Raw genomic sequence first — 25,920 nt, 5'->3', positions numbered from 1 at the left:
TCAGCCCAAGTCACTTTGGGGAACACTGGGTCCTCATGTCCCAGGTTTGCATCAATACCTCCTATTATTGTAAGGAGGAGACAGGAACTCCTGACCTTCTCTTGGAGAGCTCTTGAAGCTGCGGTGTACCCTCCCTACCCCCATCATTTCTGAGAAAAGTGGAGAGAGCTAAAACACCTCAAAGGAAAGCTGTACACGTCCCAGATAAGTGGTGCTTATAGAGTGGTTGCCAACTTTCATAAACTTTCTGTTAAAACTAATGAATGACACCTCTGGAAAACGTAGAAACACGGCAACAGTTTCTGTTAGTAAAAACAGTTAAAAATATCCAGAAGTCCATTATTCTCCCCTTTCACTGAAATAGCAACCCCAGTTCTGCTATTTAAATAGTCAACGTAATAGAAAACTACGAATAACATTCCAAGCCACATTTTGATAGAACTTTCCCTCTAGACGCCAATCACTCCCAATCAGGAATTTTTTGGTTTGCAATTTTTTTTTTTTTTCAGTAAATGTATGCTAAAAAAGGAAAGTGGGTAATAATATTTTTAGGGGAAATACTGATTGGAACTGCCATCCTGGCACCATAACAAGCATTTGCTTGAGTTACTTTACAACAGGAGGACATGGTAAGGACATGGAGGAACTAGCAATCTACCACCAACTGGAAGAACTCAGGAAATGTCAAAGGAGACACCACATGTCCTACCAACCTCCCAGAATCCTTCTCACTGGAATCCATTTCGGCTGAGTAACACGTGCACCACCAGGAAGGACCCTGAGTCAGAATGATTAGCCAGAGAAAACCCAGAAACTAATCCTATCACCATACAACCCAGGACTACGAGCCACATGGCAGACTAGTTCGCCTAGGTTCCTTTACCCTCCTGCCCTCCACGGAGTGCCTCTTCCCAACAAAGTCTCTTACTTTGTCAGCACATGTGTCTCCTTGAACAATTCACTTCTGAGTGTTAGACAACAGCCCATTCTCGGGCCCTGGAAGGGGTCCCCCTTCCTGCAACAATGGGTAGATCTCCCTCTTCTTGCCATTTCTGGTTGTTTAGATGCTTTGCCTACTTCCACCCCCTACAATGGCCCAAGTTAACAAGCAAATCTACAAGGAGAGACTAAAATCAAAGAAAAATAGAGACAAAGCAGAAAGAAGATGTTATGCGGGTAGACAACAAATGAAGGTGAGGGAATTGGAGAATTAACATTTATTAAGGCTCTTGTTTGCCAAGATCCTTGGTATATCCTTTACATTGAAAAAATGAAATGTTGGGATTTTTTTATTGTTTTTTTTCTTTTTATTAATAATACATTTTAACAGTGTAGAATATGTCCTTTTAAAAATGATGGTCTATTAAGACCATTGGTAATTTAAGTAAATCAAGAGGTGGGCAAAATTCAGGAGTTTAAAATCACTTTAGAATTTACTTTGAACTGGATTGGTTTTTTAAAAGTAAAGCAAAACAAAAGCCTAGAACTTGAGACTCTTTGAAGCCTATAAGAAAAATCAGCGCAGTTTGAAAATGCCTTTCCCACAGTTTTTCCTTTGGTGTTTTGCCTTCTCCTTCTCACAGGACCCTGATCACATCCATGCCTCTTGTCCCTAATTCTCCCAGCCAGGTCTGTATTATCAGGTGTGGATGGAACTCACGCCCATATGGCCCGGGAAGAAGTGGGGTGCGGGCTACCCGTAGCTAGCTTTGACAGCCTTGGTTGGAAAGCTGGTGTCCCAGTCGGATTGGGAGGGTGGGGCTGGCAACTAGAAAATGTGATCCCAACACTTCAGGCTAAAATGCAGCCAGCATTTCCAAGGCCTTAACCTTGCACATTTTGAAGAAGGTGGGGCTTTACATGCGTTCATATCCTCTACTGGGCCTCTTTCTGGTCACCAGGCATGCTGTTAGCAAAACGGCAAGCAGTACTGCGATACTCAGGCCCACGGCCACAGGGATTTCTCTCCTGTTTCTGTCACTGATGCATTCATCCGCTGCAATTGAAGTCAGAGTAACAGATGTTACAGGCTGGCCACAACGCTGGAAAGTGATACTGCCCCCACCTGCCTTGGCTTCACAGAGAAGAAAGAGAGATGGAGGTACTGGGCTTGTCCCTGCTGCCTCAGAGGCACAGATGGGTGAAGATGAAAAGGGGAGGGGCCACTGCAGCCCTGGAACTTGCAGTGTCTCTGGCCACTTAAGGGGCATATTATACCACAGGTCCCCCGGCCCCACACCCAAGCAATTCTGATTCTGTGGGTCAGACTGGGGCCCAGGTGATTCTGACTTGACTAGGAGGCAGATTCAACTCTGAGAAATACTGGTTAAGGCTAGAGGTCAGGATCAAAATTGTGTCTTGACTCTAGACCCAGGGTAAGCCAAGGAGCCTTGTTTCCCAACGTCAAAATCTGCACCAAATCATGTGGCCAAAGTATTCTATTTAAACTCTGTGCCTCTTGAAAGGGGCTGCCAGACAGCCCAGGCTCCTGACACCAGAGAGAGCTTTTGCAGCCTCCCAGAGTTTAGAGAGAAGAGCTTGAGAAGTGGGGCAGGAGCCTACTGTTTGAGATGACCATTCTCTTTGACAAGGCTGAGCATTTACACTTGCGGGATTCCTCTCCAGTTCTCCGAGCCCCTGGTGAAGCGCCAGCCATCGGTCAGGGCTTCTCTGACCTCCTCCCCACAAGGCTACTCGCGTCACACTGTCCTCTGACTCCCACAGCTCTTTGTACTTATGCCTTTTATAACACCATACTGTGTGGTAACTTTTATTTTTTAAATGATTCCTTTCTCCATCTTCTCTTACACTTTGGTAGAAAATATGATTTACAGGATGACATACGACTTCATACTTGAGCATCTTTGGTGAAATCTGAGCACAAGGACTGGGAATAAGGAGCTGAGCTGAAGCAGGGATGGTGGAATGAACAAGAGAAATATTCTGGCGGTAGAACGGACAGGGTTTTGTGACAATTTATATGAGAGGGCAAGGGAGGGAGAGGAAAAAATGATAAGATAGCTTTCTACATCTCCTTGTGAGCACTGCTAATAGCAGGCCAGGTGTGCTGCTGAAAGGTTTTCATTTCTCACCTCTGCCACTAAGCGATTTCCCAGACCTGCTCAACTTCCTTCTATACACAGGTTCTGAGGGGGAGGGAGAGCAAATGTGTGTACTGTTTCTAAGACCACAGGGTTAAATACAGAGGTGTTTCACAACTTTGTAACGAATTTTTAAAAGAATTTTTCAAACTGGGTATTTTGAGGCAAGATGACAACATAGGGGCAATACCTACTAGCAAATTTTAATATTTAATCTTAGATTTTAATCTGCACTGTGCTAAAGGTCCAGAATAAAGATAGACATTGTAGGACTCAGATGAAACCTACAGAAATCAGGGGATCCACAGCAAAGAACACTTTACTACTGCCTTTGCTAAATGCTTTTGCCAAGTGTTAATATATCAGGAGTTTTCTGCCCTCACATCTTCAACTTTACAGAGAAATTAGACTCACTTTATAGAAATTTAATTTATAGCTAATTATCTAGCCAAATCAATTTTTGATAGTTGAGAGGTGCTCATATGTCATTGACATATTATGAAAGAGATGTTTTAGAAGCTAAAGGTCAATTCCTGCCCATATATAGAAATCCTTGTAACACTGTTTCCTCAGTGGGGAGAAAAGGGCTTTTCTGGAAAGTCACCCTGGGTTGTCCCTGGTCTTCTTGCTACGACCTGCTTCCCTCTGTTGTGGTAAAAACCCAAAGCAGAAGTTGCATGAAAACTAAGACTAACTTTGAGGAAGCACTAGTTCGGAGGTCCAGCTGAGTGTATTTCTTTCTAGAATCATCACATCTTTTTCTTTTCCCTCTGTAAGTGGAAAAGAATCTATTCCGAAATCTTGAATTTTAGCCATCACTCATATTCAGGATGTTTAAACTGTTCTCCAAAGACACTTGAGTTTATCAGTACCCAGCAGCTTGCTCGGGGAGGTTACCGATGGCATTTTCTGACTTTTTGATTGATTATGTGCATGTGTGTATAAATGAGTCAGAATGTGTATTTTGGTCAGACAAGGAGACTGTAACCTACAACAGGAGGCAGTGGACATGAGTGGGTTAAGACATGTAGGAATTCCTTTTCTCCCCACCAGCAAAACAGTGTTACAAGGATTTCTACCTATGGGCAAGAATTGAATTTTAGTTTCTAAAACATCTCTCTCATAATAACTCAATGACATTAGGAGTACCTCTCAACTATCAAAAATAGATTTAGCTAGATTTTGAGGTTGGTATTGACTCACACAATGGTGGGAGGGCTGGCCAGAGAAACTTGACCCTGAGAGCTTGGTGGTGGAATCATATTGTTCTAGAATGTTCATGTGATTCTTGTTCCTTTGAACGCTTCAAACAAAAATAACTTAAAACTACCCCTGGTACACTTTCTCAGAAGTGTATGTTTGTGACATAACTCACCATTTCCAAAGTGGTCATCTTCAAAATCAAAGGCTTGAAGCTGGACATTCATTGTTTTCAGCTGAAGGTAGGTTGAGAGCTGGATGCTCTGCTCACTCACACACTTGAAGGAATGCCCAACCACAGTCTCAAACATCATCATCGCACGTCTAATTCCTTGGTAAACTTTCACTGAAAACACAAAGGTGAAATAGAGACATGTAAGCATCCTGGCAAATAGCTGTTGAGCCCCAGTTGTTGCTTGGTGGCCCATGAAGCGTTAAATGGCCTTTCTTAAATGTGGCTTTCTGGAGTTCTGCCACCTTCGCCTCATGAAACCTCACCCAGGTGCTCTCTGGCGACTTTTTCCTGCTGTTTGCAGTATTTGAGAGTCATCTCACTTACACTGAAATGTGATAATGCTGAAATCAAAACTTTTGGGAATCTTTTCTTCAGTTATTTTAAATCATTTGGGGGCAGAACTAATGCGGACAATTGTCAATGCTTGGGCACACACACACAAAGTGCCCACAAAAACTTCAGAAATCAAAGAAGCAAGATTGTTCTCTGAGTCAAAATCACATGAACTCTTTACTAATAATTAATCAGAGCGGAGACATGCAAAGTTACTGAGTTGAGTATTTGCATATCATCACACTGAATGCATTAATAGAGCAAAAGGAAGGACTAGGCCCATCATTGGGAGGGGTTGTTGCATCATTCAGGGAAGCATGAAAAGGAAGAGGCTCATCTCCAACCATCTGAGTGCTGATGGAGAGAGGGACCTACTCAAAGACTGGCACTGTGTCATGCGGGTCACACCCTTTTCAAGGAGGTGAATGCTTAAGGCACATGGGGTTAAACATTTAAATCACATAATAACTCCACATGTTCTAATTACACTTCCACCAGGTACCTTTCTGAATATACTTGGTTTCCCAAATGGGAGAAAATTCATTGACCAAGAGGACCTAACTCTGGTCCCCTTGCAGTTACAGTAAGAAACAGTAGCATGATAAATGAACAGATTAGCATTCTGATTTTATACATCAGTTTACAACCTTGGTTTAACACCAGGTTCCTTGAAGAGACAGCTGCTACCTAAGGGTGTGCTAAGGGCTTCTGGGGCCAAGGACCAGACTGTGACCCTCAGTGGATTCACCCACAGGCTGCTAGTGAGGCAGCCTGCAAGTTCCCTCCCCTCCTACCACTGCAGCTGCATTCACCTGTGTCTGAGATCATATCACCCACTGAGGGTCAGCTCACTGGGTCTGGCACTGTGCAAGTACTTGATGTGCATTTTCCTGTTTAATTCCCATGCTAACTTTCCCATACTAACTTGCCTATTGACATGTCATACATGACATGACATGACATGTCATGAGGTATGTCATGACAGGTGACATACCTCATCTGTCACCATTTACAGATGAGGAAATAGAGTTGAAAACATTTGCCCCAAACCACACAGCTAATAAATGGTATTTGGACTCAAGCTCTCCAATTCTAGAGCTTGTCATCTTAACACACTGTGCTACTGTATCTCCTGCCTGTGTCTCAAATGCAGCATCACAGAGCAGTGAGATGAAAAATGAACTAACCAGAAACAGCATCATCGCTGGTGGAACAGACCTCTCCAGCTACTTACCTGGATTTGAGACAGTCAAATAGGCTTCCACCTCACTGATATAATATGACTTTTCACCCTGTAAAACAGTAGTGTGTAAATCTTTGGGTAATCTCTGTTTTTATGTTTATGATCCTAGTTTACAGACTGTTTAGGCAGGATTCTAGCTATTAAATCATTGATATGGGGGTTTGGGGGTATGTTGTAATGGAACCATAATTGTGCTTGAAAACTTCCAAAAAAGTAAATACATCACACAGTAAATAAATAATAAGTAATGGCTTGCCCCTGGCTGAAAATTCCTCTACATAATGCTTGTTGCTAGAACCTGAAATTCAAATTCCCCTGGTAAAATCTGAGTCCCTTCAGCTAGGCCACGTTTTTTGCATATAAAATGCAAATATATCTGGAAGGTGAGTGGGTTGTGGGGTGGGCGGCAAACTTTAAGCTGTTATTAGTAATTAGTATCTTAGGGTAGGGATTTAAACCGAGACCACTCATCCTTAAGGCTACTGTGGGTGGATTTGATGGGCTTCCCTGGTGGCTCAGAGGGTAAAGCGTCTGCCTGCAATGCGGGAGACCTGGGTTCGATCCCTGGGTCGGGAAGATCCCCTGGAGAAGGAAATGGCAACCCACTCCAGTATTCCTGTCTGGAGAATCCCATGGACGGAAGAGACTGGTGGGCTACAGTCCACGGGGTTGCAAAGAGTCAGACACGACTGAACGACTTTACTTATAAACCCCCTGGGAAAAATAGTGTATGCAAAATAGTGTGTGTGTGTGGATTTTTCTGGATAGGTTATCAATTACTTTAAACAGATTAATGGGTTCATATCCCCAAGTGGTTAGATGGAACCATGAAGGATTCTGGAAAGAAATGGTTAACCCTGAGATTACTGACTGCTCCCTAGAAGAGGACCTCAGGCTGTTGTTCAGAATTAGAAAGCATTTTATCCAGAGATTGTCTTTTTGGAAAAACAAAACAAACCAAAAAACTCCCTACAGAATAGCCCTATAACTTCCTGAGAGACTCAGAGTATGAAATGTTAAAAGGAATTGAACTGAGATATGAAAGGGTACATTGGAAAAGGAGTTTTTATTTTTTAAAGTAGGTGATTTATGGTGTTACCACTTTTAAGCATTTGTTAGAAAACCATCTACAAGTATGAGTTGCCAAAAATGGTAAAGCAACCAAAATGAGAATCTGACGCAGAATTACTTTTAGTAGTCATCAAAGGAATTTGACAATAATAATCTTGACCACATCTAGTTCATTTACATATTATTTGTGGATGAAAATGATGATTCCTTACACAGTAAGGGTTCCAGAGTACAAATTGTTCCAGTAAGGTCACTGTTATTAATGTACTGAACTCTGGATCCTATGGTTCACTGAAGAACCTCCACACGCTGGCTTCTCACCTCGTGCCCAGCACTTCTTACCTCGTGTGGAAGTCATCTCTGCCTTGAAGTGAAGTGAATTCTCACAACAACTAGGAGAAGAGATGAAGGCTCAGTGACTTGCCCAAGGTCACAACTCTAATATTAGGTGGCAGGGAAGATATGACCCCAAGCTGCCTTTAACTTCTCTTATAGCCACCCCAGACCAGGCAGTGCTCTAGATCCTGGGAGAAGAATAAGACCTAGATGATTCATTCAAGATGCTCAGTCCTGGGTCTCAAAGGCAAGTTGGACAATGTGCTTGGATCATCCATTTGTTTTAGAGAAAAACAACTGTGATCCAGGCATTTCTTGAGTTGCTTTCAGATACAGTTTATTCAGGTTTGTTTTTTTTTTTTCCTACCTCTTGGCCACACCGTGTGGCTTGTGGGATCTTAGTTCCCTGACCAGAGATTGAACCCAGGCCTTCAGCAGTGAAAGAGCAGAGGCCTAACCACTGCATCACTAGGGATGTCCCAGATTATTCTTTTATTTGGGTCTCTTTTAGCCAAAGAGAGGCCTGTACTACATCAGGCCACAGTTGCTGTTATAAGATCCCTGCCCCAACCTAAGGACAGAAAGAATCCACTGAAGGGTTTTAAGCAGGGCAGTGATGTAGGGCTTTGTTTTTGGAAACTGGGCTGTATCAAGAGACTGATTTAAGGAGCAGCAGAACAGTGGTGGTGTCAGGCTGAGCTCCATGAGAGACCTCCTGGAGTTTCTCTCTCCTGTGGCAGCTCCTAGATCTATCCTCCTTGTAAAGAAAGGGGGCCTGTATTTCTTTAAAGGTTTTACAGTTTCCTAAGTGCATTTTTCACCTTCTTGGATCCTTATAAAAATCCCTCGAGGCAGCATAAGTGTTCTTATCCCATTTTACAACTGAGAATAAAGAGGCTCAGAGGAGGCAGGAATCTACCTCTGATTCACATTGTAGGTGAGACAAAGGAAGATCTTGTCTATGGGATTTTGCTCAACATTTTCCTTTATGGGATATGGAATTAAAGAGAAAAAATTGTTGTGTAAGAACGTCCTTTCACATTCCCTGAAATGTAGTTGCCTGTACATAATCATCTATAGGAAGCAAGACTGGCTATATAATTTGTGCGTGCATGCTCAGTTGCTCAGTGTCTGACTCTTTGTGACCCCATGGATTAAAGCCCACCAGGCTCCTCTGCTCATGGGATTTTCCAGGCAATACTGGGGCAGGTTGCCATTTCCTCTTCCAGGAGATCTTCCTGACCCAGAAATCGTACTTGCATTTCCAGCGTCTCCTGCATTGGCAGGCAGATTCCTTAACACTGAGCCATTTGGGAAGACCGTATAATTTGTGGGCCTAGTTCAAAATAAAAATGCAAGATCAAAAATCATTAAGGGACTTTCCTGGTGGTCCAGCAGTTAAGAATCCACCTTGCAATGCAGGGGGCGTGGGTTCAATTCCTGGTCTGGGAAGATCCCACACACTGCAGGGCAACTAAGCCCATGCACCACAACTACTGAGCCCACACGCTGGAGCCTTCGAGCCACAACTACTGAGCTCATGAGCCACAATTACTGAACCCAGGCACCGCAACTACTGAAGCCCGAGCATTCTAGAGCCTGTGCTCCACAACAAGAAAGGTCACCACAATGAGAAGCCCGAGCAATGCAACTAGAGGGTAGCCCCTGCTTGCCAAAACTAGAGAAAGCCCTGGTACAGCAATGAAAACCCAGCACAGCTAATAAATGAATAAATAACATTTGAAAAATCATTAAGAGTTCCAAGAGGGGAGGTGAAGCATTAAAGCAAGCATAGGCCCTCCCAACTGCATGCCCTGATGGGAAGGTTTGTTCCTGCTCCAGAAGAACTTGGGCTTTAAGGGGCTAGCGTCCATGGTGAGGCCCTCCAGAGCATATGGCAGTGCCCACACTCACTGCAAATTCATTTCATGATGTAACAGGACAGAGCCCTAAGCCTATATCCTTCTGTTTTGACTGACTCAAAATTAGACAAATGTTGACAAAGCTGCTGTGTATCTTCACGGTGAAGGAATAGCATGTGTTTGGCAAATTTATATAAACAAAAGATCAGAGGAATGTTTAGTTTCCTTGAGATTTCAAGTTTTATATAATGTATGCTGCCGATATTGAATGAGTCTTATTTAGATCATGGTACCCACTTTTTCTGTGGAGTGGTGTTAAAGAAAATAAAATGATCTTTCATTTAAACTGGAGCAAAGCATTTCTTTTGAAAATTCAGAATTTGGCCTAATTTGAATGATAACAGGGCTGAAGTTTATTCTATATGAGGGGTTGGAAAGTTGTTTTTTTTTTATGCTGTAAAGAGCCATATGGTAAATATTTTAGGCTTTGTGGTTCTCTGTAGCAGCCACTCAACTCTATCATTCTAGCACAAAAGCAGCTGTAGATGACATATACTCAAATAAGTGTGGCCATATTCCAAAAGTAAACTTCATTTATGGACACTGAAAATTTGAATCTTATATGATTTCCATGTGTCATAGAATTTTCATTTTTCCCCCAACCATAAAAAATGTAAAATCCATTCTCAGCTTGTGGACTGTACATTTTTTCAGTTGTGGGCTGAATTTGGCTGGGGGGTGGGCATAGTTTGTTGACTCCTGGGCTACACCATCAGTAAAATACAAGGTTGCTGAATACATTGGTTGGTTATGAAATGTTAGAGTGATGAATCTCCTATTTGGGAGAATAAAGTGTTGCTAAGAATTTTTAAATATTATTTTAAAAATATGTCTTTGTTCCCATGTAACCTAGTTTGAGTTGTTGAATCTTTGTGAACATTCCAAACATTTAATTTTTTACTTACTCAATAGAAGAATGGGGACAATAGTAATAGGCAATAGTAATCCTCACATCTTAGGTTGATGTGAAGATTAAATGAAGGAATCATGTAAAAAACTGATTACAAAGTCTCCATTCAAATTTTAACTAGCATTGTTAACAAAAAGATTTTCCCTTCCCAGTAAATCTCTCTCACTGAGCTCAAAGGATAATTTTTATCTATATCCTAGAGCTCAGATCCACCACCAACAGAAAGAGAGAACAAGCCAGTGAGCTAAGCTTAGCTAGCCCTATGGATTAAAGAACCTGGCTGAAACTTCAGCTCTTAGTGAGGGGAACGGGGTGAATGCAGAGAAGAGCAGTGGGGATGCAAGGTAGGTTGAGAGCTTCAAGCAGGTGTTAACCCAAAGCCCAAGGGAAATTATATGCCACACATTATTCAATTTATAATGTCTGCTTTCTCCTTTGTCACCTATCAGGTTAGTCTCTGCCAGATGGTTTCTCATTTGGGGTTGAGGCTAAAGAATGATAAATATCTACCATGACAGATTCTTGAAGACAAAGTAAAAAGCCTGTGTGTACCTATCAGCATTGACTAAAGAGGGCCAAAGACTCCTAAGAGCCAAGTATGGTACTTTAGCACTTACAGCATGTCCATTTAAATGAACCATTTGCTAAAGAACCATCTCACTACTCAACCAATGGCTGCTGACAATGTGGCTCCTCACTGTCAGTGTCTCTGCAATATCTCATCAAAAAGAGAACTCTGCAATATCTCATCAGAAAGACTTTAGCTCAAGGAACTTAAACATCCTCCTTAGCAAAGGACAGGGTCCAGAGAAAGCCAGTCTGTCAAGCCTGCCCAGGAAGGCAGCATACCAATGACTGTGATGCCCAGGGTCCTCTCCTCAACTTCTGCAAATTCTATCATGGGAGTTTCACAATCACAGATGTTCAGGATGTGAACATCAATCAGGGCCCTTTTGCTCAAGTTATGGTTACCATGGGACAGATGGGGTGATATTTAGGGAGTTTGGGATTGACATGTACTCACTACTATATTTAAAACAGATAACCAACAAGGATCTACTGTGTAGCAGAGGGAATTCTGCTCATTATGTAATAACCTAAATGGGACAAGAATTTGAAACAGAATAGATATATGTATGTGTACAACTGAATGTTTTTGCTGTACACTTGAAATTAACACAACATTGTTAATCAACTATACTCCAATATAAAATAAAAAGTTAAATGGAAAAAAAAAAAAGGAAAGAAATCTCTACTCTGAATGTCACAAAAACTAGAGAGGCTGTTTACACAGAGGTGCTAATTTACTTTTTGACCCCTTGGCTCAAAGTTCTCTGTGAAGTTTAGATTTACTCCATATTGATTCATTCTTTCATCAAACATTTGGTAAAGATATACTGTGTATAAGGACCTCCTTGATGGCTCAGAGGGTAAAGAATCTGCCCGCAACACAGGAGACACAGGTTTGATCCCTGGGTCAGGAAGATCCCCTGGAGGAGGAAGTGGCAATCCACTCCAGTATTCTTGCCTGAAAAATCCCATGGACAGAGGAGCCTGGCAGGCTACAGTCCAAAGGGTTGCCAAGAGTTCGACAGGACTGAGTGACTAAGCATAAGCACACACTATATGTAAAGTCAGGGCTGAGCACTAAAGAGTGTGAATAAGTAAAAATCTTGCCTTCAAGATGGCAAAATGTGTGGCAAGTGCATTAGTGGAGGTCAGGGGATATATGGAGGGTCCAGAAACCAAGAGAGGGAAGTGTCCCAGTTTACCTGGGATGGAGGTGGCGATTGAGGTGGGGAGACTTCCTAGGGTGAAGATGAATTGATATTTCATCTCAAAGGATGAATTAGGGGTGGGAGGGGCATTCCAGGCAGAGGGAACCCCACAAGGGAAAGCATGATAGGAATGGTGGGCCACCCACTTGGGAAGTTCTGAAGAGCGCCCCCTGAGGGGGTTAACATATAAATGCTGATAACAGTTCTCAGGAAGCTGTAAGATAAGACAGCTCCTAATGCCCTGAAAGGCTTAGGGGAAACACCAGGTGGTTGGCACTCTTCATTGTCCACACCTCGATGGCTAACACTGTGTCGCCCTGGGGCTCCTCCCTCTGGGTGCCTGGTTTCTTCCAGGTCCCAGAGTCAGTGCTGAAGGCTCACATTGCCCTTCAAACCAGGTGGGTGAGAAAGGGATAGTACTGAGAACAGAAACATAAACTCTACACAGAGTTACTGAAAGATGTGTTGTTTTTAAAACAAACAATCCTGAGCAGGAAGGAAATTGTGGGTAGTAGAGGGTGAGAGGAGATACATTTATCTTGCAGCTGAAGAGTTTGAACAACTCTCAGCATGTCATCTTAATCAAATGAGACATTGACATGGAAAGGGTTTCAGTTCTTTAAAAAATGAAACAGAAATGAGAAAGGAAAACCACCTGTCCTGACCCTAAATGGGCCAGATGCCCTGCTCAGCTCTTTCACATACACCAGCCCAATTCATAGCAGCCCTATCTTGAGAAAACAGGTTCAGACAGACAGCTGTTGATTTGTCCATGGTCACGCAACATGATACAGATAAGTAAAGTCTTGACTGAACAACATCAACAACAACTTCCCTCCTAGGAGGGGCTTTTCTTTACGTTTCTGTAGCTGGCAGTGTTCAATTTAAAAAATTATGAGTTATTGTATGCAATCTGAAACCTCAAACTATTACCTATATTTCTTTTATTTCTCCTGTTATGTCTAGCTCAGTGTTGGGGACAAAGTAGGTGCTCAGTAAACTCTTATTATTGCTAAACTGGCTGAAAAATCAGTCTTGCTAATCAGCATCTATTTATCATCCTACAACTTGGTTTTCTTTTATAAAATCTATTTATGGATGTGAGAGTTGAACCGTAAAGAAGGCTGAGCACCAAAGCTCAGCTCACCATTGATGCTTTTGAACTGTGGTGTTGGAGAAGGCTCTTGAGAGTTCCTTGGATTTCAAGAAGATCCAACCAGTCCATTCTAAAAGAAATCAACCCTGAATATTTACTGGAAGGACTGAAGCTGAAGCTCAATACTCTGGCCACCTGATGTGAAGAACTGACTCATTGGAAAAGACCCTGATGCTGGGATAGATTGAAGGCAGGAAGAGAAGGGGATGACAGAGGACTAGATGGTTAGATGGCATCACTAACTCAATGGACATGAGTTTGAGCGAATTCCAGGATATGCCGAAGGACAGGGAGGGAAGCCTAGCATGCTACAGTCCATGGGGTCGCAAAGAGTCTGACACGACTGAGCAACGGAACAACAAAAATGTTATTACTAACATGTATTCCTATTTTTTTAAGGTTCTCTTTTTCTCTAGCACACTGGTTCTCAATCTGGGGTGATTTTGCCCCTTGGGGGACATTTAGTGATATCTGGAGACATTTTGGATTGTCATAGCTGGGGTTGGGTGTTGCTACTGGCATTTAGTAGGTGTCGGCCAGGGATGTTACTCAACAACCCACAAAGCACAGGACAGCCCCCACTGCAAAGACTCATCGTATTAACCCAAGTGTTAATACTGCTGCTGTTGAGAAGCACTGGCGTAGAGGGTAGCAACAAGTGAAAAGTGACTGAAGTGTTGAGCATTCTCTTGCGGAAGAATCTAGACTTTCCTGCCTAAAGGCATTTCACATAGTTCACCTGTTAGGGCAGAAGGCATAGTGTCAGGGTCCTGAGACCAAAACACAGGCCTACAACTGTGTTTCGTTGGGTCAACAGTGTTCAATTTTTTTAAAATGTGTTGCTAACTTAAAAAGTCATGTGCTTTTATTAAAAGATCTGGATTTCTGCCTTCTCTTGAACACTGGCAACACTGGTCTGTCATTACCACCTGATAGAGGTGATATGTAAAATATTTAACTGGTACAGTAGAGAGGTGGCCATTCAGGACATCTCACCATCCAGAATGAACGCTCACCATAAAAGAGAGTGACAGTCCCCAGGGCTAGATGCCAGCCCTGCCACCAGCCTCCTCAGCTCTGGCTGTCCCCTCTGGGGAGGACCGGAGCTCCTGACCCGTCCTTCTCGTCCCCTCACTACTGAGGCTGCTGCTTGTCACCTCACACATACTCTAACATTTTCCTCATACAGATTTAATGGAAAATGAAGTCTTCACCAAAAGTGGGAAAATAAAAAATAAAGATTGTCTGTTTCAAGACAAAAGATATTTTTACTTTTTCGCTACTTCAACTACTTTACAACTAAGACTAAACATACATCAAGGTCTATGTTTAGCCCCTGTAATCTTGGGATTTGTTGCCACCACTTTGGCTGAAACAACTTCTCTTTTAAAATGCAGAAACTGGGACTTCCCTGGTGGTCCAGTGGTAAAGACTCTGCATTCTCAATGCATGGGGACCTGGTTTGACTCCTGGTGGGGGAACTAGGTACCACATGCCACAGCTAGAAGTTTGCTGGCTGAAACCAAAGATCCCGCATACCACAACTAAGACTCAGCACAGCCAAATAACTTTTTTTCAAATGCAGAAATTCCCCAGAAGGCTAAGAGTAGTGGAACTTTTACTTTCTTTGAGACTTTTTGCCTTCTCTGGGGGCATAGCTAAGGCTGGTTTACAAATGCCATTTCTAATTCTCCCAAGGGTCCCACTAAGTAGCTATAACTAGTTCCATTCTATAGACAAGGAAATATGCCCCAAACTAGTCCAAGGTCATGCAGCTAGTAAGTTTCATGACTGAAAGTCAATCTTGATTTGTCCGATCCCAAAGTCTGTGCCCATTGCTCTCTAAGATCTGCTAACCAAGACCCTCTAACTTCAGGGGTCAGTTAGACAGGTAAGAAAGAGACCTGCACCAAGTCCCAGCTGCTAGGATCCTCTTGGCCTGTAAGACACTTGGGGGCAATCAGAAGGAGTCTCTTCTTTGAGAGGGAGAATGACCATCACTGTGCCCCAAGACATTTGCCCATTTCAGTCACTGTAACCATAGCTACCGGCTAGTGCACATCCACTTTCTGTGTACTGGATCAAGCTCTTTACAGGAGTAATCTTTAATTCCTTTCTCCCATTTTTCAAATGATAAAAAAATAGAACAAAAAACTCAAACAGATTAAGTTGCCTGCCTGATGTCAAAAGCAGAACAGTAACAGAGCCAAACTGGTAGTCAAGACTCTGACCTCATGACCATGCTCTTCCTCTATACTCTGTTGTCTACTCCCTTCCAGGATACAGCCTAGAAAACCCAGCTCTTGGTTAGTCCCTGAATTTTGCCTTCTATGACATTTGACTTTAGTGTTAGAGTAATACTGCGTATTGTGTCCCCTGGAAATTTCTGTGGGTCTGTTCATTGGTACAACTTCCTCCTTTGGATGGTTTGCATAGGGCACTGTGGTCAGGTTCCCTGAGGCCAAGTTCCCCCTCAACCCCACCGAGAGGCATCAAAGCCCTTCTTGGGCTGCACAGAGGAGGCTGAAGTGGGGAAAGAGCAAACAGAAGATGTTGACACTTGCTTCCTCTCCATCTCCATGACCCTCATTCTTATCAGAGAACATCTCAAAAGGCTTTGATGTCTATTTCCTCTGGAATTTAAAGGGAAGCGTGGGATTGCACCACCGGCCCTGGTGGGGAGAGGGGGACGGGGGGCAGGGAGGCGCGGCTGGGGGTGGGCAGGGAAAGAAATGCTAGAGCCTGTTCATGTAAGGAGCTCAGCCTCACCTTGGTAAATGTGAGATTCACAAAGCCGCCCTGGAAATTCAAAAGGAGGTTGGATTTTCGGGAGCCACAGTTTCCAGAGGCTTGAGTTGCATTGGGGTCGATGTTGAAGTATTTCTGAGGTGAAAAGACCTAAACCAAATAAAATAGATGGGCTCAATGAAGAGAACACTTTAGTTGGGAGACCAGAAACACAGGCTAGAAAAGAGTCTGAAACTCGAGGCTAGTGGGTTTTCAATGGGGAATTTCAAAGTCCCTGGAAGACACCTCTCATTTCCAATCTGTTAAGATTTTTTTTTTAAATGAAAGAGTGCTCTCACAGTGAGGAATTCCTTGAGAGATAATTTGTGGCAGCTATATTCTTGATAAACTGTGTGAAATTTAATTTTTGTTCAGTCAAACATGCTGGACACTACAGGAAATGTTTTGCTGTCTAATGAACTTCTGTTTCAAATAAAAACCCGAATGTGGAAGTTTTACTTGCAATCACAAAATTGGTGCAAAATAGGAAGAATTTTTATAGTGATTCTTTCAGTAAGTCAAATAATCTTAACCCCTCACCCCCAATACCTCCAACCAATCTTCTCATTAATCTGGATTTTTCATATTAATGTCACAGGTGGTTGGAACAACCATTGAATGCAAACCTCTCATTTCACAGGAAAGTTGTTGAGGCTTGAACGTCATCCAGAGGGACAGGGCCAGGCTGGGGTCAATGCTGGACATACCCCACACTCTGCCCATGCTGGCTAAAAGTGAGGAATGTGCATACTTAAAATTTCGGTGTGTGCTTTCCTTCGTTCATACAGTCACTATCAGTGTCTATTTTTATAGGTATTCTAAAACAGGTTCTCTTAATAGAGGACCTTGGAGAAGGGAACTTGCAAGTATCTGTTTCATTACAAGATACAGGATGTTCATTTTTAGTGAGGCACTCTCACTCAAACTTTTTGAAGCTGTTGTTATGGTCCTATGGCTCCGACTTACCGACACGGAGTCTTGAACGGCCAGCTGTATCCCCATCTCTGCTTTGATACACAGCTCGCTTCCATTGTGCACTTGATAAATTCCCGTCTTGGGTGACAATGGCTGTGGCGCAAGGGTGGGCCTGGGAGCTACGGTGGCGGGCGAGGCCGTCTGGGTGGTGTTGCATGCGGCTGTGGTCGGCCCTGGGGTGTGGGTGGGTTGAGTGGGTTTCTGACTGGTTGTGATGTTGTGTGGTGAGGTGGACAAAGTTGCTGGAAGGGTGGTCTGGTTACTGAGTTGGGTGGTTTTCCCAGTTGTGTGGCTGGCAGTCGGCCTGTTTCTAGTGGTATGAGCTGTTGGGTTGATGGTGACTGGTGGTGGACTGGGACCTACGCTGAGGCCAACTTTAGCCTCAGTGACTGGAAAAGTCACGTGTGACTTGTTGGGTGTGGCCAGGGTTGTGACTAGGGTGTGGGTTGTTGGAGTGGTTGGTAGGGTGCTCTTTGTAGTTACTGGGGAAGTTGTTGCTAGAACTTCTATGGTTGTGTTTGTGGTTAGGGTCTCAGAGCTGGATGTTTTGGCAACTGTCTGAGAGGTGACGTGACCATCTGTCAATCTTGCTGCTGCAGTTTTGTGAGGCACGTAGTTAGTTGGTTGGAGGAGAGAAGGTTTTACTGTGGCCTGTCCTGTTGTAGGTGAAGAATAACCTGTGATTTCTGGAAACACTTTTGCTTGCATGTGACTGTTATAATGACTGTCATAATACCAAATCGCTGCAAATTAGAAAAAAAATGTTAATATACCAACTAATAGCTCACATTTGTTAGTCCCTCCCCACTCCCACTTTAATGTTTCATTAAAATTAACATGCATTTTTTAGATCTGGGGAAAATTTACAAGGATAGAATGGTGAAGTGAACATCACTCAAAATTCTTCCACGAGGTCACAATTTTAACATTTTGATTGCACCCATGTTTTCACAGGATTGTGATCATACTGGGGTTTTTGAAGCAAGGATATCAAAGTGGTTTGCCATTCCCTTCTCCAGCACATTGCATTTTGTCAGAACTCTCCACCATGACCCGTCCATCTTGGGTGGCCCTGTATGGCATGGCTCACAGCTTCACTGAGTTACACAAGGCTGTCATCCATGATCGTACTGGAGATAGCCTTTCCTTTTTTCTGTATGTGGTGTGGTACTAACACCCCAGAGAGCATGCTCAGCTAGATATCTGAGTGCCAATGTCGCTTCATCTTCCATCTTCAGACATGAATCCGGACAGTTCCTGGGCAGAGTGTGTTCCTGGGTAGGATATTGCTGGGATGATCTGACAGAGCTGGGGCAGCTTGAATAACAGGAATAAAGATCTGCTCAGACTTGTACAGTTTTCACAGACTCATATAATCCCAGGCTTGAAAGAGGCCTTAAAGATTATCTAATACAAACCCTAATCTAATGTGTGAATTTTGCTGTTGGATATTTTGTCATGTGTTCAGCCAATCTATGCATAATTGCCTCCAATGACAAGAGATTCAGTTCCCTTCCATTTTTATCTTGCCATCAGTTTTCTAATTGTAGCCCAATTTCTATCATTCCCTTACTTAACCCTTTAGAGTGGTCCAGTCTTTTCCAGCTAAGAAATTAAATTAACCCATAAAGGCTCTGATATATCTGGTGTGCATGTCCTTCACAGTTTGGCTTAAATGTCGGCTCCTTAAAGAGTCTTCCCTGCCCTCCCCACATAGAACAGCTCCCTGTTCCCACAATTCTCCATCATAGTGTTATTTTCATTGCCCTCACTGCACTAATCACAACTTGTAATGATATAAGGGGATGGCATTCAAATATTTAGCCATAAGCCTGGCCAGACAGTGTGTACTGGCCCTGATTATATGTTTATAGATTGTGCATCTCTCCCACTAGATTAAAGGCAACCTCAAGGTGGGAGCTGTGGGTTGTTTTTTTTTTCCTACCACCAGGGCTTGTGCATTGAAGGTATTCAGTGGTTACAGAATGAATGAATAAATAACAGAATGTGTCAGTGGCGGTTATAACACTGTAGACCTCCTAGCATTATTCATATGTTTATTTGGCTTCTTCGGGTCTTGGTTGTGGCACCCCATCTTGGTTTCCCAATCAGGGATCAAAATCACGTCCCCTGTATTGCAAAGTGGACTCTTAACCGCTGGATCACCCTCCTCCTATGATTATTAGAAGGCTCAAACAAGGTGGTTTGAGTAAAAGCCTTTCTGAACTATTAAGCAGACCTAGAATGTGCTTTATTGTCATAGGTTCTCTCCCAGGTCACCCTTCAGGGCCAAAGGCCTCTGGCTCTTTTTCAACCAGAAAAGTTCTATCCTTGTCTCCTTCAGACACAGAACAAACCCGAAAGTGGACGAGTGTGATGATGTCTCAGGAGAGCTTACGATCAGGTGCACTGAGAGATGGTGCTGTCTCTTCAGTGCTATGGTTTCAAGATGTTTACCCTTTGTATTTTCACTCATTGGAGTGGGAGCTGCCCAGTGTCAGGCAGTGATTTGGAAAAACACAGGGAAAATGGAAAGATTGTTCTATGCTGGTGTTTATAGAGTCCCGAATTTCATATCTAATAAAAATCATCCACAAACTCCTTTACTCTCTCTCTTTTTCATCCAATATATTTCTAAGTTGGTACTTTCCCCATAATAATAGCAATAAATCTACAAGCCACTTACTACATGGCAGACCTCAGATCAAGGGTTATCTTTCATCAACTCTTCTCAAAAACCCTTTGACAGGTACTAATCTTTCTGTTTTTCAGATGAGGAAACTCAATTTTAGAAAATTCTATTAACTTGACCATAATTGTCCAACTAGTAAATTTTGGAGCTTTAGACCCAAGCCCCTGTCTGAAGCAAAGCCTGCCCTTGGATCTGTGGATGGGTGGAGGTAGTGTGTATCCCTGGGAAGAACAGTGAGAGAAGAGACAAAAGCAGAGGAGAGAAGAAGAGTAGGATGCCCCTTCAGTGACCCCAGTTCACCAAACCTGCATCATGGTGGTCCTTAGTGAGGCTTTCAAAGACCCACATGCTAAAACAGTGATCATTTTCCAGAAGAAAAGGCTAACTGTAAGTCCAGTAGTAACACTTACCAATTATTTCTGCACAGCTGGTTTGTAAAAGACATTATTAATGACATTAGGTTACTTGAGACTATTACTAAAGAGTCTTTTGAGTCTTTTCTGTTTCCAAAATGTTTACTTAGACAACTGAAATGTATAATATTTGAGAGTTATATCAACTGATTTTCTGGGTTGTAGATTTGCTTTGCAAATCTTTGTAAAATCACTCCCTGTGGAGCCTTTCTGCCCATATTGTAGAACCCGGGGCAAGTTTTCTCCATTCAAGATTATTATGAAGGTTGACAGTTGTTGAAGATTTATCTTCACAATTCATTTGGGCTAAATCTGAGTTGCTGTTTCCTGGGTCAAGAACCCAATAGGAATCCCATTAGGATCATAGTATTATGATGGAGAAATAGAATTCACTCCCAGACGTGGTGTCTAGGAATGTCTGTAGTAAAAAGCAAAGATTGCTCCAGAGAACTCTGGGAGATTGAGAACCACCTGCCTTTTGCTCTCCTGGATGATTAGGTCCTTGATAAAATCCCACTGTGTTTACCTTATGCTTATGAGCTAAAGTAAATCTTTTCAATTGAGTAGAATTTCCTCAACTGAGTAGCACACACTTTCAAAGGGGGAACCTTCCTGATAATACAATTAGAACTCCTCTCTCAGTAGTGATGAATGAACTCAAATAAAGGGAAAAAACACATTGGCTATTCATGAATGCACAGCACCCCAAACAGGATAAGAACACTCATGGCACCCTGCCAAGTGTGCTCAGTGTACAGGAAATCTTTGTGAGGTGCCCGGAAGTGATGGCGTCTCCGTATGATACATGACTTTGTGATGAACAGATGCCTGGGGCTGGTAGGTGACAGGACCAAAAGTGACAAAGTGTGTTACAACTAAACAACTCTGGGAAATATTGTTCTTATATTCTCCTTCTCCAATCTAGCCCCTCTCCTCCTTTCCTCATAGGAGTGTGAGGTATATAAGATGGGCTGATGATAAGATGGAAATTTGACAGGGGTAGCTCTGCTGTGCATTGAAATATGTCCAAGAAACTTCATAAGTTTGTTAGGTACTCAAGGAAATAACACTTGGAAAAATACTCTGTTTTTACAATATCTATGTTTATGACCACACATATATGCCCAATCTTTGGCAAAATTGGGTCATAGTTTTTAAATGGGTTCTTTGACCCCTAGAGGTTTAGTTAAGTTCTCTGAGACCCACAAAGAGGGAAGTAGGCAGAAGCAAGGGCAGGGCATAACTCAGAATCTCTCAGCCTTCCTCCTGCTCAAAAGAACACAACCTGAAATCTGCACATTGATTTGCCAGGCTCTCACTCCAAGAACCTGAGCATCTCCTCTCCAGGATTCAAGAGACTCAGAAAATGAGTACCCTAGAGTCTTCACCCCTCTAGATGGTGAGCTGCAGCAAGTGGTGTGAGAAGGTTTGGATTTCCCTACAGCTCACAGGAGGATCTGAGAGATAACCCGTCAACTGGGCCCTGGGAAAGCCAGTGACCACACAAGTACTACTTCTCTAGGTATTTCCCAGACAGTTGGGCCTTCCTAGAGAGCCTTAGTTTGGTTTCCCTGCCACACCCAATTCAACGGCTATATGGGAGACTACACTGAGCCAAGCTCCTGGCCAGGTACTGGAGGCAGGTCTTTATTCTTAGGGGCTCCAAACCTGTGAGGCAGATACAAAAATGGACTACACACCTCAGTGTGACAGGGGTTATTATTGAAGCAGGCCCTCTGAGTGCTATGGGGTGAGGTGGGGAATCTAACAGAAGAAGTTCTTCAGCTAGACAAGAGAGCAGATGGCATCCTACAGGCAAGAGGAAGAGTTTGTGCAAAGGCACAGGGGCCTCAGAGCCTGGCATGTCTGCAGAACAGCAAGGGGGTCAACATGAAGGGAACATGGGAGAGTGTGGGGAGGAGGGATAGGTGGAAGGCCAGCAGGGAGTGGGCCTGGTGGGTTTTGGAGGCTACACTTTGCACAGCTGTAAGGAACACAGCTGGAGAGTAAATGGAGCCCCAGGGGCCACATCCAGGGGCAGGGAACAGGGTATAATGCCCAAGCACTTTCTCTGGCACCTCCCTGGGCAGCAGAAGCAGCCCCAGCTGCATGAGGCAGGAAGACTTTCTGGATGTGTGGGGCAGCAGGGGTCAGCCCTTGCAAGATTCTGCTCACAGTTTCACAGTTTACTCTTAAAGCATTTAGCAAAAAGATGCAAATCCTGTCTCTGTTAACTTTCTGGGGGACTTGAGACTCAAAGAGAACCTTTGAACAGAAGGGGCTCCAGCCCTGTGTTGGAGACTGCTGGCTGACTCCCCCCAAATTCAGTCTCTCCTTTTTCCTTCGTAAATAGAACCATGAGTTGAAGTTGAGTGCTTACTGCTTGGAATTCATCTCCAAGCATCTTTTCCAGATGGGAAAGATAGGAATGTGTGACTGAGTTCGGGCCAAAGCAATAGAAGAGGTAGGGTCATGTGGACCTTCTGGGAAGGCTGCTCGAAGGGAACTCAGTCACTCCTGGGGCCTCTCTGTTGCCTTCCTGTTTCCTCCTTCTATCCGCCTGCAAGTTGTATGTGATGGCTAGAGCTCTGCAGATGAGAGCTGTGAGGAGGTCTTGAAGGTGGAGGTCATACATAGGGTGGTGGGTCCATGAGAATGAGTCCTCACACCTGCTCTGACTTCCTCTTGACTCATTTTCACTTAAGAGGGAAACAAACATTCATCTTGTTTAATTCACTATGTGGAGCTGGTCTCTTGTGTGCAAATGAACCTAAATTTGATTGATACCAACTTAAATCCCCTTATTTTACAGGGGAAGAATTTGAAATCCGGGAAGCAAAGTGACTGGAAAAAGATTACACAGTAAGCTTACTTAAAAGCTATGTCTCTCCAAGCAAAATGTCTAATGCTTTTTGCTCATACCCAGTTAAGCAAGTATTTCTTGAATATATGCATGTAGGAGCGTAGTGCATAAGTGTAGAACAGGGACCCCGATTTGTTAGCTGAGTGCCTGTGTTCACCTCTAAGAATGTGCAGCTCAGAGAGGAAAGGGCAATGTGGGCATTTCCCCTCCACCTGCCTGGGCATTTATCACACACTCATTGCATTCTTGAATCCCCCAGTCACCTGCCAGCCATTGAAATTTTGCCCACACATTGCTCACTAAGGGCTCCTACTACACGGAGAACTTATGGTTTTTTATTAGTTTGCTCTGTTAATCATAATAATGACTTTCCATTTTTGTCTCCCAAAGAATGTGAAACTCTAATTCTGAAAGGAAAACAGCCTGGATTAGGGCAGCTGGCCTGACTCTTCACCCAACTTTCATGATGATTTGGGTTACACTCCAGTGCAGGTGTGTCCCCCATTTGAGCACATTAGTGGGGCCGTGTGGACAGAGCTAGTTCCCTTACACATTCAAGTCAGTGGTAGTGTAAGGAATTGTGAATCAACAAGCAAGCTTTACAAAGTACATAAGAGGACCCTGTGTCCTAGGGAGAAAACGCTCCTGGTGAAAGCAGGGGATAGGGACATAAAAGGATCATTAAAAGCTTAGCTTCCTAGACCGTCTCTCTGATCTGAAATCCTTGCAATTGAAAAATAAATCTTTGATGCCCTGGCTTACATCCTTCTGAGATGGGGCAGTTTGTCAACCACATCTCATTCATCTTCACAACTTATTGTTACATAATATAAATGTAGCACTTCATTTGAGAAAAGCAGAAAAAACAAAGTGTGACATACTTTCCCCAGAGTGTGTGGCAAGAGCTCCATTTTTAAGTCCTGGCTCAGTTCTTCACCTCTTAAATGGGAGTGATTTCTACAAACTCTCCCTAATCAGGCGCCTAGAACCCATTTGGGAACCACAGGCAGTGTCTCTGTCTTCCTGGGTTGACACCTACTCTGCCTGACTCACGGAACACAATCCAAACCATGGAAGCCTTTGGGAAACAATGAAGCGTGCTCCACATGTAGAGTAATAAAAAGACAGTCCCAAGTCAAATACCCACAGTAACTAAAGTCACTACAGCTATTTCCAGTCTGCCCTGTCCCACCTTGGTCACTGGAACTAGAATGAATTTACATCTAATAGGACCAGATATGGTGGGGTCACCATGGAAGGTCATGTGTGTCACTCACCAACCAGAGCCATGAAGAACATCACCACTGCAGGGATCTGCCAGGACATGACTGGGGAGCCAGGGAGCACCAGTGCCTCCCCAAGCAGCTGCTAGGCTCAACGCTCAGCACGGCTGGGTCTTCTGAATGGTGGGAGGCTGTTGCCAGGGCAGGTTCCTTCTGCCCTTCACTCAGTTGTGGCCGAGAAACCAAAGTCACTTGTGTTATGAGAAGCAACTGAGAGGCCCTCCCAAGCAGTGCGCTGAGGGCGGGAAACCACAAGTGGCCCTCCGGTGAAAGCAGGCACTTTCGGTTCTGCCTTAAGTGTTTGTAAGAAATGGGGTGGGGGTGGGGCATGTCCCCCAGCCCGATTAAGAGCATCTAAGATTATTTTCCACAAGAGGAGGTGGATCTGTGTCAGTATCTGCTTCCTTCTCTCATAAGCTGGGTCTCCATTTTTCTCTGAGATCTTGAATCTACTTCTGTATAAACCTAGAGACTCTTCTCAGCTGAGAGAAAACCAATCCCTCACTCATGAGGAATGAGTAGGAGTCAAAACTCAGTAGTAGAGCGCTGTCTGTCTCTGTGTATTCACAAGAAGTCAGAGACAGCCCTGCTCGCTGCTCAAGGTAGCCTTATCTGGCACCCTCACCTTGCGGGGAGTGGGAAGAGTGTGGTCTAAAGAGTTGGGGAGATCTGAGGTTTGAATCTGACCCTGCCAACTCAGCAGATGTACAACCTTAGGTAACCTCTCAGAGCTTAGATTTCTTCTGTTGTATAATAAGGATGATAATGCCTACTCCCAGTTGGTTTTTCTGGAACATGAATAATATTCAATGTCTTGGAAAGATGACCTTTTCATCTCTTATCTCCTTCCTGTATTAATTAGATGAAGCAATGATGGTCTCTCAGAGCTGTGAATCCCAGTCAGGAGGAATACGCATATAAGCAGTAGATCAGAGGAATGATGGCTTAACTAACCAACTTGACATTAAAAAATTACCTTGCAATACTGTCCCAAGTTTGCTAAGGAGTTTTAAAAGTTTAAAAATTAGTACTTTTAAAATTTAAAGCATTAATCAGCCATTAACAATATTATAGGTGGTCATTTGGGGCTTCCCTGGTGGCTCAGTGGTAAAGAATCCGCCTCTCAATCCTGGAGACTCGAGATGCAGGTTCGATCCCTGGGTTGGGAAGATCCCCTGGATAAGGGAATGGCAACCCACTCCAGTATTCTTCCCTGGGAAATCCCATGGACAGAGGAGCCTGGTGAGCTACAGTCCATGGGGTTGCAGTCAGACATGACTGAGACTGAATGACTGAACACACATGCACACACACTCCCTTGAGCTCCTGGCATGGAGTGGCTGTAGCCTGATGGCTGTTGGATCACAGGTATTCTTCCCCTTCCACAGTGCCCTGGAGGGCTAAAATCGCTGATGACTCTGACTTTCCTTCTTTACTGATACGGCAGGAAATATTCTATTTCTCAAGTCAAAATACTGGATTATAATTGTGGATTTGTTTCTCTTTGCAGTTCTGTTTTTGCTTTGTGTATTCTGAAGCTCTGTCATTGATGTGTAAACACTTAGGCTTGGTATGTCCTCTCGACAGATTTACCACTTTATTATTTTTAAGTGATTTTTATT

General features: G+C 43.5%; 1 protein-coding gene across 1 annotated transcript; it reads right to left on the bottom strand.

Annotated features, from left to right (window-relative positions):
* Positions 1–1,345: 1,345 nt before the first annotated feature.
* On the bottom strand, positions 1,346–24,450 carry LAMP3 (lysosomal associated membrane protein 3). The gene is made up of 6 exons (XM_055570326.1): positions 24,293–24,450; positions 17,039–17,790; positions 16,055–16,183; positions 6,104–6,161; positions 4,477–4,647; positions 1,346–1,996 (listed from the first exon to the last, which is right to left on the bottom strand). The coding sequence occupies exons 1-6, from the start codon at positions 24,339–24,341 to the stop codon at positions 1,857–1,859; spliced, it is 1,299 nt and encodes a 432-aa protein (XP_055426301.1). The 5' UTR covers positions 24,342–24,450; the 3' UTR covers positions 1,346–1,856.
* Between the last annotated feature and the right edge of the window lie 1,470 nt (positions 24,451–25,920).

The sequence above is a fragment of the Bubalus kerabau genome, chromosome 2 (assembly GCF_029407905.1).
Source record: "Bubalus kerabau isolate K-KA32 ecotype Philippines breed swamp buffalo chromosome 2, PCC_UOA_SB_1v2, whole genome shotgun sequence".
NCBI classification, from domain to species: Eukaryota; Metazoa; Chordata; class Mammalia; order Artiodactyla; family Bovidae; genus Bubalus; species Bubalus kerabau.
The sequence above is the reverse complement of the archived record's forward strand: the minus strand, read 5'-3'. Positions and strand labels throughout refer to the sequence as shown.

What these genes read in the sequence shown, in the direction of transcription:
- LAMP3 (XM_055570326.1), bottom strand. Translation starts at nt 24,341, where the DNA reads ATGTCCTGGCAGATCCCTGCAGTGGTGATGTTCTTCATGGCTCTGGTT. An exon ending in GTTCTTCATGGCTCTGGTTG is followed by an intron (nt 17,791 to 24,292) that starts GTGAGTGACACA and finishes TCTAATTTGCAG; the next exon opens with CGATTTGGTATTATGACAGT. An exon ending in TTTGACTGTCTCAAATCCAG is followed by an intron (nt 4,648 to 6,103) that starts GTAAGTAGCTGG and finishes TTGTGTTTTCAG; the next exon opens with TGAAAGTTTACCAAGGAATT.